Consider the following 19,229-nt stretch of genomic DNA (forward strand, 5'->3'; position numbering starts at 1 on the left):
TAAATCTCCACCCAAGACAATAGAGCGAATTTCCTCAGGATTCCCAGCTGCTCCACTAGCCTGCTCACTTGGTTAGAATTAGTGGCATACAAGTTAGCTATTGTTAATTTAGTATTATTAATAGTACCTTTTAGAAATAAAACCCTGCCCAACTTATCCGAGTATTTGGCCTTGAGGGTGAACTCAACGGACCTGTGAAACATAATGGACATCCCTTTGGATGCGGACACTGGGTGAGAATTATGAAAACTTTGAGGAAATAATTTCCCAGGCAGATTTCTGTACCCCCTTGCTTTAAAGTGTGTTTCCTGTAAGAGCAATATCTTAGTATTATACTTTTTTAACAGTTGAGAGATATTGTACCTTTTCTGAGGCGAGTTGAGACCTCGGACATTGAAAAATGTGAATCTTATTGCTTCCATGGCGTTACAGATGAGCACAGTCGTTTGTCAGGAAGGACCTCTAGGCTAAAGGAAAAGATAACAGTATAAGTGAGGGGTGTTACACAGCAATGTTCAATGGATCTATAAATGTAGGCAGTGACATGATGATCTGATTGTTCTGCCTAGTGGGAGCGGGTAGCGGAAGAGACAAGAAAAATGCGATAAGTAGGGAAGGAAAGGGGAGGGAAGAAAAGTAGGGGATAAACTAAAAATAAAGAATAACATGGGAGAAATCAGAAATCAAATAGTTATCAAACCAGTGAATTCTCTTATCCAAGAGACACAGGTGAGTTCTCCAAGAATTCTGGAACTCAGTTGTATATGTGGGGGCGACAAAGTAACTATGAATCTAAAAAGAGTCAAAAGTTTGCCTGATCGGAGGGGCACAAACAGGCACCTTCTTCAAGGGGGGATGCAAGTAGAAACTTCTTGACAGCATATGGATAGAAAGTCTATTCCAGGATCTGGTCCACTTGAACGCTTTATGAAGGACATAACAGAACCAGTTGAAGAGACTTGTCGGTCGTAAACATAGTAAACAAAGGTAGTTGAGGGATCCCATCCTGTTGGGATCCAAACCAGTAGGTTGGATAAATAGATGGTTTATCTTAAAGTTCAGGTATCTCCGAGAGCACTTTCCTCTTTGTGCTTCTTCCTTTGTTTGCTCCTTGGGGATTTAGAGTAACTAGCTGTGTGCCAATTTTTGGGAGTAGGGAGGTATGTAAGAGTCAGGAATTACGGCACCGGAAGCCAATTGGGGAGCTCGATGGGTTCTAAGCCCAGAAGTTGCCAACTTCCCTGAAGGTCTTCTGGGGTGTGGATATTTAGTCTCTTTCCTTTACATGTAATCCCAATCCCGAAGAGACCCTTTATGTGCATCTTGTTGCGGCGATTTCAATTTTCTAAATCCTCTTGCGTGAGTAGCATTTTATTGAGTTGGAGTTCTGTTCTTTAACCACTGAAGCTAATTCCCCTGCATGTGTTGTAATAGTGGCTGACGATCCCTCTAGGTCCTCCACTCTTCTCCCCATATGTCTCACCTCTTCCTTGATTTCTGTGAGCTCTGCTAGTACTGGGCCCATGGTTTTGGAAAGTAGCTCCCTCAGAAAGCCCTTTGATAGAGGCTCATCTTCCTCTCCATCTGAGGAGATCTCTCCCTCCTGCGCTGTGTGAGAAGCTGCAGCCGCGCCTGGCGCCATCTTGCCTGCCGCATGTGGAGACCGAGCGCTCTGGTTTTGTAAGTATTTTTGCAGATCAGACTGACCTCGGGCTGGACGAGGAGTCCCCAGGTGTTCTCCTCCTTTCTCCTTGTTTATTTTTCCCATTTTGGGTAAGAATCGCTGCTGATGAGTGCTTGTAGCAGTGCCTTAGTGACGGAGCACAATCTCTATGCTGCCATCTCTGTCCGCAGTCAGGCTCCCACGACAATAATTTTAATTTGTATCAGCATTAAAATATTTGTAAGCTTAACATGTAGAAGTGAATTGATAATACTACATAATAACTATACAAATTAATGGTCATATATAAAAGATAGAAAACACATTATTACTATTAGAATTAGAAAAGGGAAATAGACAATTAAGCACTAGAAAACAGCAATTTATTTTAATAAGCAATATAAAAAGCAGGCATGAGTAGGAGTTTAGAATAAGTTTTATTAGATGTAGTAGTACAGGAGATTGAGGAAGATGATTATACAGTTGACGAGTTATATGCCAAATAGGGAGAATTATATGAAGGAGGTACATGACGCACAGAAAGAAAAAAAAAGTTCAAATGGTGTTCTTAGTAAAATACATAAAGAATAAAAATATTATTATACACAAAAAAGCAGTACAACACAAGCTCAACATCACCGCTTGGTAATTTGTCTTCATAACGCATTGGGATCCACCCAGAATTCTAAGATGATGACATGCATTGGCGTAAGATACTTGCAGAACCCAACAGTGTGGCAAGTTTGGAATTGAGCGATGTTAAGTTAATCTATATTGAGTTGTTTTAAGTACCAATTATGGTACAACCCATAGATAAATGTCTCTTATTCGTCAGTCACGTAATACAACTTTTACCAATATGTAAACTGTTTATATATAACGATTTCCGATCAAATCAACCTGAACAGCTGGTGTTAAAGAGTCAAGCAGTAATGCTTCATGCCAGCCACTTTTACCTGAAGTCTTGATGTTAAACAGTTTCACTCCCTTTTCCCTTATGCTACTGCCTTCTTCTGATTCTTTGACACAAACTTAGACTTAATGTGATATTTGGTTGGTTAAATGGATAGTATTTTTTTGTTTTTCTTTAAATCATGTTATGCAATGTGCAAATGAAGAAAATAATCAATAGAAGGAAAATAGATATTGATGTATAAAAGACAGTTTAAAGCAAAACTATGGATTTGGGAATAGCATTTTGTGTAATAAGTATGGCTAAGAATATAAAGATTAAAACTACAAGCAGTTGAAAATATAGAGTGGAGGACAAGATGATAAACATAGGAAATTACTAATAAGAACAATTGACACATGAAGATCTTATAGATTAATTCAGTTTTCTATCGATATGGAATCTATGTCTTAATCAGTGAAAGGCCTTGAAACTAAAAGAAATTTTATTGTTACTAAAATTAAAAACCACTTCCTCAATCTGGGTTGGTAAAAATAAACAGACACACATCTACCGACAGGAGAACACTTAGACAATCATCTACCGACAAGATGATATAGGGGTTGGCAATTGCTAGGAATTAGGCAAAGTATATGTGCCTCAGGGTGTCATGGAGTTGCAATACCTGAGCCGTAGCCAATGACAAGACGACGCTACATATAGGGGCAATTTGTCTCCCATGTAGTGATATAACTAATTATTGATCAGTAGCTTATTGGTCCACTAATATTGATTCCTCCAAGTGCTATTATTGGTAAGAGCACTATAAAGATTCCATGTAATTATTTATTGCCCCCTAATAAAACAATACTCATGGTCTATCCGATCTAATAACATATACAGTCACAGGATGTCCCGTGGCTAAGTTATTAGATTACCAATACAATTTGACAGTGTAATGAACTGGCTGGCAAAAAATTACCTAGAGAAGCAGACTCTAGTTACAAGCCTGCTATATGTGCCAGATTATATTGATACTAGATCAGTATTAGGATCCAATATCAATAAGAATTATTATGGTACGATAGTAATAAGAACTATCGTCAATCACTATCGTCGACGCGTTTCCACAGTGTAACCACTGTTGAACACTGCTTCATCAGGACGAGATGGTAAGTATTGTATTGCTCATAAAAGGAACAGCAGAACATAGGTTGTCCCGGTGTTTGATATAGACAACGTCTGCCTTGGTGTTCCTTAGCTAAGTGAGGTTCAATCAGGGGGCAGGTCTGACTCACACCCCCTTCACACCCACTGCAGACCGGCCGCGCGGAACTCCAGCTGCCGGGAGCAGGTGAGTATGTATATATTTTTTATTTTAACACTTTTCTGGATGAATTGCAGAGAAGGGCTTATATATTTAAGCCCTTCCCGACAATTCATCCCGTGCACGCCGGCAGCCCATTGCTTTCAATGGAGTCGGCTGTATTGCCGGCTCCATTGAATTCAATGGGCAAACATCGTTCTTCTCTGCCACAGCTGTTACAGCTGTGGCAGAGAAGAATGATTTGTCTTCTATATGTTCTCAATGGGGTCGGCGCTGCCCCATTGAGCGCATATAGAGAAGAGAACAGGAATTGCAGATCGCAGATAGGTGCGATCTGCGATTTCTGTTCTATAATTTATCGGACGAGCGCATAAAAAGCGCTCATGTGTCCGATACCATTGCAAAGCAATGGTTTTAAAAAATCGCCGGACGCATGCGCATGAGCAAATCGCGGCTAAAAACGCCCGTCTGACTAAGGCCTTAGACTTACTCTGTTATTCATATAGTTAGCCTTTTCAGCTGTAACAAAAATGTTATGGCTAATGGCAAAATTCTTCAAAGTGTCTGTACAGAGTCAGTGTAAGAGCTTTTTAATAGTTATTTTAAGCTAGTGCTCAAAAATATAGTAAAACATGTACCTGTATCTAAAAGGTATTAGGAAACACCAAATAGAAATGGCTCATTCAAAATCCATATACATGCCAACAGTGTATACGCTTGATATGCTTGATTTGATTTTTAGAACTTAGCTTTGCAATCCATACTTTCCAAGCCATTTATATAATCCCCTTACAGATAAAGGTATTTTGCAGTCATGTTGTAATGGTGCCAACCATAAACAAATCAGCAAAGGAAATAAGTTGCCTCCACTTTCTCAAATATATTTCATATTCTTCTTCTTATGTAATGAATTTACATACTTCATACTCGTATATACATGTGCCAAATTATATTGTTTGCCCAGGGCATGCTTTGTATGATATAAATATATAATGTCATAGATGTGTTTACATGTTTTTGCAATTTAAGATTCATTTCAGTCATGCCCATTGTTTTTTAGACAGTAGCATATTAATTAGTAAATCCCACCATTGGGTAAATGAAAATATCCATCCACATCCATGTTCACATGCTAACTGCCACAATTAAAGACTATTCACGATACTCATATTCTTTTAAGGCTACATTCACACTTGCTCGATATCGGGCTTGTCAACATGCGTTTCTAGCCGCGGATGCAAGGCATTGTTCATGCAAATATGCCTCGCATTACTTCAGTGAAATTGCAATCCTCCGGTGTTTGATTTCAATAGGAAACATCACATCACACAGAATGTGATTTGTTTGACTGTCCCATTGAAAACAATGGGTGATGATTTAAAAGACAAGCGAAAAAATAGGACATACTGTGATTTTTAAGTGATTTCAAAGTTGCTCATGTGCATGACTCCATTCAAAAAAATGGAGTTCATATTCACGTGAGTTTTTATGCGACATTCATGCTTGTGTAAATGCAGCCTAAATATATTTATATATATTTTTTTAGGCTACATTTACACAAGCAGGAATGCTTCAAATTGGGAAGATATATATATCTCTTCCCAATTTGAAGCATTCACAACTAATGTTTAATGACACTGAGATACATAAATTTGAAATGAAAACAGAAACTCAAAAATTTTCATTTAGCAAAACTGTCTGACAGTTGCCCATAGCAACCAATCACAGCGCAGTCTTCATTTCTCCAGCTGCTGAGATAAATGAAAGTCGTATTTCTATTTATAACAGTCTGACTGTTATAAATAGAAGTGTGTGTGTGTATATATATATATATATATATATATATATATATATATATATATATATATATAAAATGTATGATTGTGTAATTTTGAACCTTTTACTTGGTTCATTTTCTACTGACCGAGACTTTCAGGATAAAAATAGATTATCCAGAGATCATAGAGCCTTGCAGAAGTAGTATGCTAGCTGATAGATGCATAGGCCAAAGTTTAACTTTACTGAATACACAGTCCTCTGAATGTGTAGGTTTCTAGGGAGCCAGTACACATGACTGTAGGCTTGAAAAGAACAGCTCTTCGCCTTTCATGTTGAATAAATGTTAACTGTGGACAGAAACAATCAATCCATGAAAACAGAAGATACATCATTAACCACTTCCTGCTGTTCTTTTGTTTCCATTTCTTCATCCCTACTTTTAACCCCTTAACGACCACCGGTACGCCTTTTGACGGCCTGCAGCTGAATGGAGATTGTATCGTGATCTCTTTCCATACATCGTGGCTGCCAGCTATTTCTTACAGCCAACACCCGCTGGCAACAGCTCTAACAAGCCGCGCGGTTCATCAGGGCTGTTAACCCTTTAAATGCCACTGTCAATTCTGGAGTTCGGGGGCCCTGAACTTCCCACCACAATGAGATTACAGGGTGCCATTTGGTTACCAAGGCAACTTCTGAAAGCCCCAAGGGCTGCCATTACAGATTGGCTGTCAGATCACGGTATAAAGTAATACTATGGCATTACATCATACTGCAGGAGCGATCAAATCATTGCAAGTTCTTGTCCCCTCTGGGGGCTAAAGAAAATGTCACAATCGGTTTGAAAAAGTTTTATTAATCATTAAAAAAAGGAAAGGCAATAAAAGTTAAAAAAAAAACAAAATGTTTTGCCATATTTATAATAGAAACTGTAGGATGTCCCGTAAAAAGTGAACTCTTTCACAACTATATCGACAGAAAAATTTAAAAAAAGCTATGGCTGCATAAAATGATTTTTTCCAAGACATTTTATATTTTGGAAGTAACACAGCGAAAAAAAACCTATATAAATTTGGTATTGTAGTAATTGTACTGACCCATAGAATTAAGTTATCATGTCATTTTTGCTGCACTGTGAACAATGTACACCTCCCCCCCCCCCCAAAAAAATGGCGGAGTTTCGCTTTTTTTCCATTTCACTCCGCTTAGAATTTTCAAAAAGTTTCCAGCACACTATATTTTACATTAAATAGCATCATTGAAAACTACAACTGGTCCCACAAAACACAAACCCTCAGACAGTTATACTGATGGATAACTAAAATTTGGTTTTAGTTTTTTAAAAGGTGGGAGAAAAATAAGGAAAAATGGCTATGTCCTTAAAGGGATTAATGTTCAATATAATGTCACTAACTTGTGCTGCTCTCTGTGAAGACTTTGAAAAGATGACAACAGATTTTTAAAAAATAAATAAAATATCTTTAAAAAAAAATGCTTTCTGTTGTCAACTTTTGACCTTCCTGCCTAATCTTTTTTAATTTTCCAACGATGCAGCTATGTGAGGGGTATTTTTTGCAGGGCAATCTATAGTTTTATTGATATAATTTGGGAGTACATGTGACTTTTTGATCCCTTTTTATTCTATTTTTTCTTGTAGATAGGGAGACAAAAAATAACACAATTTTGACATTGTGTAGTTTTTTTCTGATGACGTTCCTCATGTGTGACATTTCACAAAATTGGACGGTTTTGGTTTACGGTTTTGGACCTTTATTAGAGATGAGCGAGCACCAAAATGCTCGAGTGCTCGTTACTCGAGTCGAACTTCCCGCGATGCTCGAGGGTTCGTTTCGAGTAATGAACCCCATTAAAGTCAATGGGCGACTCGAGCATTTTTGTATATTGCCGATGCTCGCTAAGGTTTTCATTTGTTAAAATCTGGGAAATTCACAAAAGTGATGGGAACGACACAGAAACGGATAGGGCAGGCGAGGGGCTACATGTTGGGCTGCATCTCAAGTTCCCGGGTCCCACTATTAAGCCACAATAGCGGCAAGAGTGCCCCCCCCCCCACTGTGAGCATAAAGATCGTTCTCCTCTGCCACAGCTGTAACAGCTGTGGCAGAGAAGAACGATGTTAGCCCATTGAATTCAATGGAGCCGGCAATACAGCCGGCTCCATTGAAAGCAATGCGCTGCGGGCGATCGCGGGATGAATTTTCGGGAAGGCTTAAAAATACAAGCCCTTCCATGCAATTCATTCAGAAATGTGTAAAAATAAAAAATATATATATACTCACCCGGTCCGGCAGACGGAGTTCAGCGGCGGCCGGCGGCAGTTCTCTGAACTGCTCTCTGTGGTATTCAGCAGCCGGGGATTTAAAATCCCCGCCTGCTGAATGAACTGCCTCTGATTGGTCCCGCTGAGCCAATGAGAGGCAGCAGTCACTCACCCATTCATGAATGGGTGTGTGAGTGAGACCTGCCTCTGATTGGTCAGGCTGTGACCAATTAGAGGCAGCTCATTCAGCAGGCAGGGATTTTAAAGCCCCGGCTGCTGAATAGTATAGAGAAGCAGTTCAGAAGAACTGCCGGCGGCCGCAGCTGAACTCCGGCTGCAGCGGAAAGGTGAGTATATATATTTTTTATTTTTACACATTTCAGGATGAATTGCAGGGAAGGGCTTGTATATTTAACCCCTTCCCGACAATTCATCCCGCGATCGCCCGCAGCGCATTGCTTTCAATGGAGCCGGCTGTATTGCCGGCTCCATTGAATTCAATGGGCTAACATCGTTCTTCTCTGCCACAGCTGTCACACCTATGGCAGAGGAGAACGATCTTTATGCTGACATATTTATATTTTTTTATTTTTACACATTTTAGGATGATTTTCAGATAAGGGCTTATATTTTTAAGCCCTTCCCGAAAATTCATCCTGAGATTGCCGGCAGCCCATTGCTTTCAATGGAGCCGGCTGTCTTGCCGACTCCATTGAATTTAATGGTCAGTGCTCGTTTAATCGAGATGAGTACCGCGTGGTGCTCGTTTCGAGTAACGAGCATCTCGAGCACCCTAATACTCGAACGAGCATCAAGCTCGGATGAGTATGCTCGCTCATCTCTAACCTTTATGCTAGGTTTTTGTTTATTTATTTTTTATGTAATGACTGGGCAAAGAATAGGGTTAAACTAGTAATATTTCTTAAATTTGCGAAATTAAAAAATGTTATTAATCTCATTTGTACGTTTTTGGTCCCCATAGGAAACTTGAATCAACAATCATTTAATCACTTTTACAATACACTGCAATACTTCAGTATTATAGCATGTTGTATAGTTAAAGGGGTTTGCACATTTCAAGGATTTCTTCTAATCAGTAGAAGACAAAAAATCCTCCTGCGCTCTTTGTCTGGGGCTTTTTGCAATCTGAAATAGGGACTTCCAAATCACCAAAATATACAGTGAAGTATATTTTATTTATACAAAAAGGACTATAACAATCTTGCAACGCGTTTCGACGCTATTCAGAGCGTCTTTTTCAAGCATGATGCTTGAAAAAGACGCTCTGAATAGCGTCGAAACGCGTTGCAAGATTGTTATAGTCCTTTTTGTATAAATAAAATATACTTCACTGTATATTTTGGTGATTTGGAAGTCCCTATTTCGGATTGCAAAAAGCCCCAGACAAAGAGCGCAGGAGGATTTTTTGTCTTCTACTGATTGTATTTTCCCCATTGTGGGGTGTTATCACCCACTGGGGTTTTTTCCTACTGCTGCATCTCCTTTAAGGATCACTGGGGATCCCTTTTTTTGCAAGAAGAAAACAGCTTTATTTCTACAGGCAAACGGGGATCATCGGTGCAAGCGGGTTCTTTGCGTTCACGAAGAATCCCGCTGTGCACCAGGTGAGTAAAAATCCCCTTTACTTCGGTTCATTTGTGTGGTGGCGCGGATCTATATTTGTAAGGATTTCTTCTAGTGATGACCCATCCTCAGGTTTGCTCATCAATAGATGATTGGTGGGGTTCTGCCACTTGGGTTCCCTGCTGATCAGCTGAATCCTAGCACCACTGTCAGTGCAGACAGAGCAAGAAGCTGAACACGCCATCCATACTGCAGCTGCATTGGTTTGGTAGAGGAGGTGCAGCTCCCATTCAATCCCCACTGATAACATATCTCGAGGATAGGTCATCTGTAGAAAAAAAAGCCCTGAAGTCCTGCAAAACCCCTTTAAAGGCATCCTATATGTACTCCATAATATTTCAGAGGAGAGCAAGACTGAGCAGTAGCAGGGAGTTAGACGACAGGAAAGAGTTGCAGGAGGAGGGTCATATGGAAGGCAGAAGGGCAGAAGCTTTTCTGTTTTCTTTCAGTCTATTAAATGTGCACTAGCAGCTGCCCCTAATGCATGCGTTTCCTAATGACTGCTGGGTTGTAGCTGCAAGTTCAAGTGCAGCCAGTAATTACATGAATGTTAATGACACTCGACAACCTAAATAGATTATGTGATAATCATTATGGTAATTATAGTAAAGTGTAATAAAGTTTACACATTCAGTATAATTACACTTTAACATTTTGTGTGAATACGAGAACGGAAAATAGTTTCAGTTGCTATATCCATTAGGGATTTATTTGTGAATCCTATCCATATATGAAGATTATGTGCAACAGTTACTCTGGAGTCAACCTATTCCACACATATGCTTTTAATAAGGATGACTTTGTAAATTGGTGATTAACTATGTTCTTCAGTATTGCTGATTATGCTGCTAAAGTGCCCAGGAAAATATCTACATATCTTAGTGACGTCTGCATATGGTGATGTAAGAGAAAGCATACCAATGCAATAATTCGGATATACCTATTTATATTGAACTCTTTAGCAATTTTTGACAGTATTGCTGCATGGAGAGGGTGCGGGGCCGGAGCTTAGCAGTGCTAGTCGTGCTAAACTTCCTCCCATCCCTCCCCAGCCTATGGGAGCTGCTGGCAAGAGGATGGGGAGGGACTTTAGCAATGCGAGCCACTGCTTAACTCCCTCTCCTTCCCTTTTCTAATGGTTGTCATAGGCTCCCATAGGAGTCTATGGGAACAGCCGGCATATTACAGGAAAAGATAGGACAAGACCTATCTTTTCTGGCTGGCCAATTTTTTTGCACCAGAAAATCGCCCATCTGATCAAATGCATTGGAACCCAATGCTTCAGATGGTCACGATTTTCAGCTGGCGTTTTATTGCGGCAAAAATCGTTGCAATAAAATGCTTGTGTGAAACTAGCCTAACAGCAAATATTGAACTAATTACACTAGTTGCCCATTTCCAAGAATTGGAGCATGATTGAGCAACAAGTACAGTAAAACATGCACATGCGTGCACAAGTACGTAGCGCCCATTGCACAAATATGCAGCACAAATGCGCTTACACCTGTGTGACACCAGGTCAGGGCTACACACACAAATGTAGTGTATTTTTTGCAGAGGAAAATACATTGTTGATTTTGGCATAGATCTATATTAAAATCTGCACCAAAATCATCATGTAATGTGCAGATTTTTGAGATTTTACCTCCTCATTCGAAGAGGTGGAATGCGCACTGAGAGCATACAGGATAAATTGACGTACTGCAGATTTCAATTCTGCTGTGGATTTTGTGCACATTTTCTCCATGCAATGTGTTACATCTCATTTACATGGCTTGTATTGTAAAGGCTCCTTCACACTGGTGAAAATTGCGGCAAAATCACAACTTTTTCCCTGCAGTTTTTGAGCATGCCACTTGCAATTTCTTCGCGCGATTTTGCCACAATTTTTTAGTGTGAAACTCAATAGGACTTTCTAATGTTAAAACCACATTGCACAAAAATCGCAAATTCTTGCTTTGTAATACGATAAAAAGGAGGCTCCATAGGAAACCATGGGAGTTTAAAAAACGCAAACCACAGAAAAAAAGGGCATGCCAGAATTTTTTCTCTTGCAACATCACATGAGTGAAAACATCGCAAACAGGAAGGAAACCAATGAAAATTGTAGGTTTCATAATTCTGCATTTTCACTCACTCTTGCATCGCGCAATTTTATCGCCAGTGTGAGGGCGCCCTAAATGCTGCAGTTTTTCTCCGTGGAAGTTTAGCACTGTTGCATATAAGCACCACACATATGCAATGCAATTGCTTATGTACAATGTTTATTAAGTGCTCATAGAGAACAATAGGGCTGTATCACTCCTAATATGCAGTAAAATAGAACATGTGTTCTTTTTTCCGTGTGTATTATATGCAATAAAAACCACTAGTGTGAGTAGGTCAATGAAAATCAATGTACTTTCTTTGACTTTATTCACTGCGTATTACGTTCGCATACATCGTACATGTAATGTGAAATCAAATTATGCTCGTGTGAGCCGGCCCTTAGTCTGTCAATTCCCTAAATTGTTTGCTATGGCATATTAATCTTTAAGGGCTCTTACACCCTTATCCAAACTGTTCAGTAGAAGGCCCCAACTGCCTATGTATGGGCTATATGAACATTATAAAGCTATTTTCTCTGCGTTTTTATTTATTGCTTATCCAGAAACGTATTTGAGTAATTGACATGGCTATGGCCTAAGCAGTAGTTTTTAGGTACAGTGACATTCAGTCATACATAATTTATTTAATCTCCATGCAATATTTCATCCATTTTATACTGTAAGAACTCGTTCACACGGGGGACAAAATCACATGATTTTGTCGCGTTGCATTGCGATTTTGGAAATCCTACTGTCAAAGCCATAACCTAAGCCCTAACTGCAGGGAACATTTTTAAAAAACTATACATCACCTTAGAAGTGCTCTCCGGCTCTAATGCATCTTATCCCCGGGTCCCGGCACTATTCTTTTTAATCTCTTCTGGCCAGGGATTGAAAAATCCACGCTGCCTGGAAGCACTGCCTCTGATTGGCTGATGCTTAGCCAATCACAACCAGCGCTCAATGAACCATTCATCAAGCGCTGGCTTTAATTGGTTAAGCATCAGCCAATCATAGCCAGGACTTCCAGGAGGCAGAGATTTTTCATTTCCCGGTTGGAGGAGAAGAAGAAGACCGGAAAGAAGCTGCAGCAGCGTCGGACAGCGCTTCTAAGGTGATGTATACTTTTTTTTCTGCAGCTAGAGCTTATTTTTGTGATATCGCAGTGATTTTCTCACAGCGATGCCATGTAGCCTGTGTGAATGAGGCCTAAATAGCACAAAATATTTGCGGTCTGCTTTATTACATTGTTAACCAGTTAAGGTAGATCCATAAATACTGCAGAAACTTTTTTTTGTGTTAAGGAGCTGACTATAAACCTTGCTTGAAATATATTCTGTATCATACAGATAAAAAACTTTTGCATTCAACATTTTGTACATGACAACTCTAAATCACACTGGGACTTTTTAATGAAATTGGCTGATGACCGCAGAGGCCAATTAGCAGCATAGTATTTTCCACAGAAATATTCTTCTATTATGTGTCTATCCTAATAAACAACATGCAGTAAACAAGCTCCACTTTTACGACTCAGGGTAGTTAAATACTGACTGGCCAGCAAATTTATAGTCTATTGTTGTAACTTATGAACAGCTCATCTCTATTTACAAGCACAACAATATAATTTTATGGCAACTACTTTACAACCAGATATACAAATACAATGTCTCATATTGGTAAATATGTAGTTTGTATACAATATATGTAACATATATTCCTGAAGCTGATTTCTTTTATTTCATCCATGATAAGTAAAGGGATTAGAGCATTTACTTTTATCTGTATTTTCCATAAATGAGCAGATATGAGAGTTTCATAATGTTTATTATTCAATTAGTAGAGTGATACATAATCTCTTTCTAGGCTCACTATCAATGCTGAATGTCAACTACAACTGCACAATTTTCCCATGGATGCACATTCATGCCCACTCATATTCTCAAGCTGTAAGTATTCAATCTGTGTATGCATGTTTTGTGTCCTGTTCTTTTAGCAAAGATTACCAATCCTACATGATTTTGTACCTGCACATTGACATTTATTGCAGCCATGTAGCACTTTAGTTGAATGACATGTTTTTCTCTTCGCATTGTTGTAGTAATGATAATATAAATGTGTTTCTTAAATCAACCTTCATAGAAAATAGCTAGCGAAATGGAATGGTTAACTGGTTCAATACTGTACACTGTGTGTACAGAAGTTGCATTCTTCTGCTGGTATCTCCAACACTCTTACGCAAGTTCCCAAGAGTTAACAAGGTCCTGAGATGTGTTTCTTATGAGAAAGACCTGTCATGCTCATCGCTCATAAGAGGGGGGCTGCTCCTTATCTCTTCCCTTGGATTTCTTGGTTCAGATTGGAATATTAATAAAGCCTATGCTACTTGGGTATATAGGAATTATGTGTTCACATAGCAACATAAACCTGGGGTGTAAACATATGTTAATCATCAGAGTCATTATATACTAGGCCAATCATGAATTGTTATGGTGTTGGGAGGGGCATGCATGTAATTGGTGCGTTATATTCGGTATAACTGTATTGTACTTCCTTTCAATAAACCAGAAGGGTATGTGGCTCACGGGGAATATTTGTGAGTTCAGATACATATATTCATGCATGAAGCTTCTCATTATAACCAATCTGGAGCAAACCAGTAAAATCTTCTGGAATATGAGTTATTCCCATAGCAGCATACTGATTTGGAAAAACTATCAAGTTAACATTAAATTTCCATATGAAGCATAATTTATTACATGGTTTAATTATGAGATGAAATAACATGTTTTCTTCCTGAAACAGCATTACTCTTCCTTATGATATTGCATCGCAGCCACATTTACTTGAATACAACTTGTGCATCAATGTAGTCAAGAGACAAAGAAAGCAGCTGTTTTATTTTAATCTCATACATCAAAAATCCCTTTATTTTTTATGTTAATAAACATTATAGTTTTATGAAATGCTCTAATAAATGAATTCCTTTCATGAAAGAGACTTAGGCAAGGGGAATATCATTTGAAAATTTTGGAGTAATTGTCCACATTTGCTACTGCATTTTTTTTAAAGGTGTTACAATATACTAACATATTATACCATATATTCAAGGTCCTCAAATTTTTGTGCCTTGTGAGCTTTATTCAACTCAAAAATGGAGGAGAGCCATATCAAACCTATAAAACTGCAAAGATTTACATATAAATATCTTCTAAAAAAATGACATATTGCACATCTTCAGTTACAGATTGGTTGAGTTGAAGAAATTGGTACAAACAATATTGCCTACCTTAAGTGGTATATTCCCAAGATAATAGACATTAAACCACTCTGTGTTTTACTGCTTAGGGGTTAGGATTTGTCTGTCAAAGTATTATTGTTACCAATGTAGCTTACAGGATTGTTGTCTCCTGGGTTAGAGGAGCAATTCTGGCACTTCTCGAACAGAGGAACACTGTAGATGATTGTGGGCAACTAGCCTCTACAAGTTTTATTTGATTTTCAGGCGGAAAGAAAAGTACAAACTAAAGATCCTAGACCTGTCTGGCCACGTACTTCACATAAATTAATTAACTATCAGATGTGAACCTAATGTGCAGCATCCAAACCAAATGCACAATCAGTAGCTTTAAGGCCCATTTACACGATTATCGTTTGCCTGAACGAACAATCTTGGGTAGCCTGTCTAAATTACAAGACTCTCATTGAGGATAGTGCAGTTCTCATGCACTAGTCATTCAGTGTTTTACATTTCTATGCGTTTGAACTGTGCTGTTTTTTTGCCGGCTGAAACTGAATGACAAGTGAGGGCCTCGCAATTCTTGCTCGTTGTTCAGTCGTTGGCTCGCATTTAAACTGAACGATCATTCAGTTTCTCTCATTTTATCTGCTTTCTGAGCGATAATAGTTATGTCTAAACGAGGCACTACTCTCAAATGCCAGGAACAAATTTAAAAAAGAGTCACCGTGTTGTGAGCTTTCTGCTCTTTTAATGCATACTTCAACCCACTCATTAATTATCCACAGCCATGTCCAATACCTGGCTAAACAAGAAGAAACACACCCAACATTCCACACTGCAGCAACAAGGACTTTTACTTAGGTTTTACCTGAAACCCTGAAACAAGGATTCATTGTTTCCTGGTTCAAAAGCCCTTGTTTACCATTTATAACACATAAGATAGGAAACATAAGTCAGAACTGCCAACGCAAGCCACACACCTGGGTGCCATAAGCCAGATGTGGCTCCTGACCCCTTTTTGGGGACCATTGTTTTACCTAAACAATGCAAGATTAAAGCTGAAGAAGAAATGTTGTATCAGTACTACTACTCTTATCACATGGATTCAGTAAATAACTACCATCTTATTTTATGTGTTTTAGTGATTGCAATGAAATGTAAAGCTGGCACAGGAATATGTAAATAGTGTAATAAGACAATTAAAATCTAATTCACTAAATGAACTGACAAATCAAAAAAATAATTTAGCAAAATGTTGCTTTCACTCAGAATTACCTACCTGAGGCAACAATAAACCTAGCTTAGTCACCTTCAGAATTGTTGAATTGTTGATATTTTTTCTGATTTCCTTCATCTCATGTGTTATAGTCTCCTAAGAAAGACTAAAACATTTTATGTTCACTAGCTGTCATTCATTTAAAAGCAATATAAAGAAGAACATTGCTTAGTCTGCACAAAGAGGAAATAAAAATCTTCCTGTATAGTTTCTTTGTATTGATTATATCATTGGAATTTGTTACTATTATATTTGCCTCTTAGAAAATGTACGAGTTTAAAAAAAGTTTTTTCCCCAGCCTTACAATAAATGGGCATAATACACAGCCTATGGATATATTCAGAGGGGCTAGACAAGGATGCCCCCTTTCACCCCTACTATTTAACCTCTCGCTAGACTACCCTACTACACAATCTCCAACCGCTAACCTTACAACAAACAACCCGCTCATATCGCGCCAACGTCTCAGTGACAGCTTTTGCGGATAATGTTATTTTGATTATCAAAAACCCACCTGCCACTCTGCCGCTGATGCTCCATGACCTTCAAAAAATAGAACCCTTATAAGGATACACCCTCCATTTGTGAAAACAGAAGCCCTTTTGATAAATGGCCCATCACAACCAGAATGGACCCTTTAATATCCCTAATCAGTGGCAAACAAGTTACATCACATACCTAGGTTTACACATATCTAAATCATAACAAACTATACATGGTTAATATCAATCCCTATATTACAATATTGGATCAAACCCTGTTAAAGTGGCTCCAGCTCCACTGTCCTACATAGGCAGGTGCCACCTGTTCAAAATGGTGGAATTCCCTTGTCTGAATGTGCAGCCACTACACAAAACTCCAGCGCACTATCTGAGCCCTGTTGGGGCCATGCAGAAAGAGAGTGATGCTAAAAACTAACCTTAAAATTACTTATGAAGCCAACAACGTTTGCTGTTCAGTTTACATTTGTCATAGAGGTCTAGTTACAAGACCCCATACCTCCCTCCCTTCCTCTTTGTATATATGGATAAAAGGGGAAGGTTCTGAGAGAAAATGTAGAAGAGAGGTAAATAGTGAAGAGTTAGATTAGGGATTTATCTTTAGGTCACTGGTGACATTTAGAATTATTGTTATATATGTTGTGCACTTGTAACACTTTTCAGCTGTTGAGAAAGGCCACTCGTCCAAGACGCGTTCAGCATTCACGTGTACAGTGTCTGTCTGGTGTATGCTTTTTTAATCAATGAAGAAGACTTTAGTGATAGAAGCTTTCCTCCTATTGCTTTTTTCTTGGACATTGAAAATTAACCTGGTTGTCTGCGGTAGTTTTGGGGATGTTAGTGGGAGGTTTGGATTGAAAAGTAAAGTAGTATAAGGTCATTAGTAGGATGGAAGGCATGGGTAGTGTGGTAGGCACAGGTGATGGAGGAGATATAGTGCAGTATAGCACTGTGGAGAACTTTGAGACATCAATGAGTTTATATTGTACTACCTGATATACCCGGCTTCGCCCAAGTTAATTTGGTACGGGTGTTTATCTGTTGTTCAAACAGATAATAGTATAAATTCGTGGTTACTTCAGAGGAACCAAGGAATAAAATATGTATACACAGAGGAGCGTTAGATTCTCCTCAGACTGCATGTGCAAATATCCCTCTGCAGAATGTGCCACCCCTCCTACTCTCCTCACTTTTTACCCTTAAAGGTAATGCCCCTTTTTATTCAAATTTAACCCCAGACTGGAGGTTGCAGCCCCTTGTTAGCCTTAAGGGCATGCTCCATCCCTGCAGTCCATTGCCGCTTCCTTATGTACTTTACAGCCTTTCAGTATATGCACACAGAGGGCAGTTAGATTCTCCTCAGTATATACACATAGAGGTGAGGTAGATTCTCCTCCATATACACACAGAGGTGAGGTAGATTCTCCTAAGTATACAAATCATTTCCCTAAGCTTTATAGTTTCTGAGAAAACAACTATTTCATGCATCATGGATTTTCACAGTTTTTCACACTTAGAATTGAATATTGACATTGCAACCCCTGTACTTTTCTTATTAGGGCATAAAGAATAATTGTGGCAAATTTCATGTTTGTGCAGTCCAGAAGTGTGCTATTAGTTACATTACATAGGGGGGGGGGGGGGTCACTTACTTTTGCACTTTGCATTGAATAATCAAGTTGCTGCCACCTAAACAAACTAAACAATGGTTGTACTAAATTTCATGTTTGTACGCCACTGGGCAGTTACAGAATTAGAATAGGTACATAACATGAAGGGCAAGAGAGGTGGGAGGTCACTTACTTTTCCCCTTAGAATTATATCAAGTTGCAACCCATTTACTTTTGCTATTTAGGAACTAAACAATGGTTTTGCCAAATTTCTCATTTGTACGACACCGGGAAGTTGCATAACATAGGGGATTACTTACTTATGCACTTAGAATTGAATAATCAAGTCTCAACCCCTTTACCTTTACAATATAAGAATGGTTGTGCCAAATTTCACCGGGAAGTTAGAGAATTAGATGATTGCAGTTGAAAAAACTGTAAGCCTGGTTACTGCATTCAGGATAGATTTGAGAATGATCACGGTAACAATAAGCATTTTTTATATATTCACACTAAGAAAAGTATAGATTCTGTAGATGTTTTTCAGGTGCAGGTGACATGAGCAAGCAAATAATTAAATTGGAAGCAAAGGAAGGATCAGAGTCAAATATGACCTCAGTACAGGGTTGAGCTCGATTATGTTTTTTTTAAGCATTTGATGTGAATTTATGATCTATATAACCAGTTTTACATGTCTAGCTTTAAAGGATTATTTGAGGTTAAAAAGGGATTTTATGTTTTATACTTTCACAAAAAAATACCTGAAAGGCATGAGTCTCACCTTCATTGAAATCAATGGTTTTTACAGAATGAGACAAGCAAGTAATATTATTATGGATAATCAAATGTATCAAATTTACTGACAAAGAATACTTTTGGGGCATCTGATAGTGCCCATTCTGGATACCTCTGATCTAGACATTTAAGTT

At 38.6% G+C, this 19,229-nt stretch overlaps 1 protein-coding gene across 1 annotated transcript in view; it reads left to right on the plus strand.

Annotated features, from left to right (window-relative positions):
* Window positions 1-19,229, plus strand: part of GABRG3 (gamma-aminobutyric acid type A receptor subunit gamma3) — a 489,714-nt gene that overhangs the window by 271,739 nt on the left and 198,746 nt on the right. The window contains exon 5 of the mRNA XM_066579283.1: window positions 13,540-13,622. Coding sequence (XP_066435380.1) covers window positions 13,540-13,622 — 83 coding nt within the window. The remainder of the gene's footprint in view (window positions 1-13,539; window positions 13,623-19,229) is intronic.

This window comes from Eleutherodactylus coqui, chromosome 1 (assembly GCF_035609145.1).
Source record: "Eleutherodactylus coqui strain aEleCoq1 chromosome 1, aEleCoq1.hap1, whole genome shotgun sequence".
Taxonomy (NCBI): domain Eukaryota; kingdom Metazoa; phylum Chordata; class Amphibia; order Anura; family Eleutherodactylidae; genus Eleutherodactylus; species Eleutherodactylus coqui.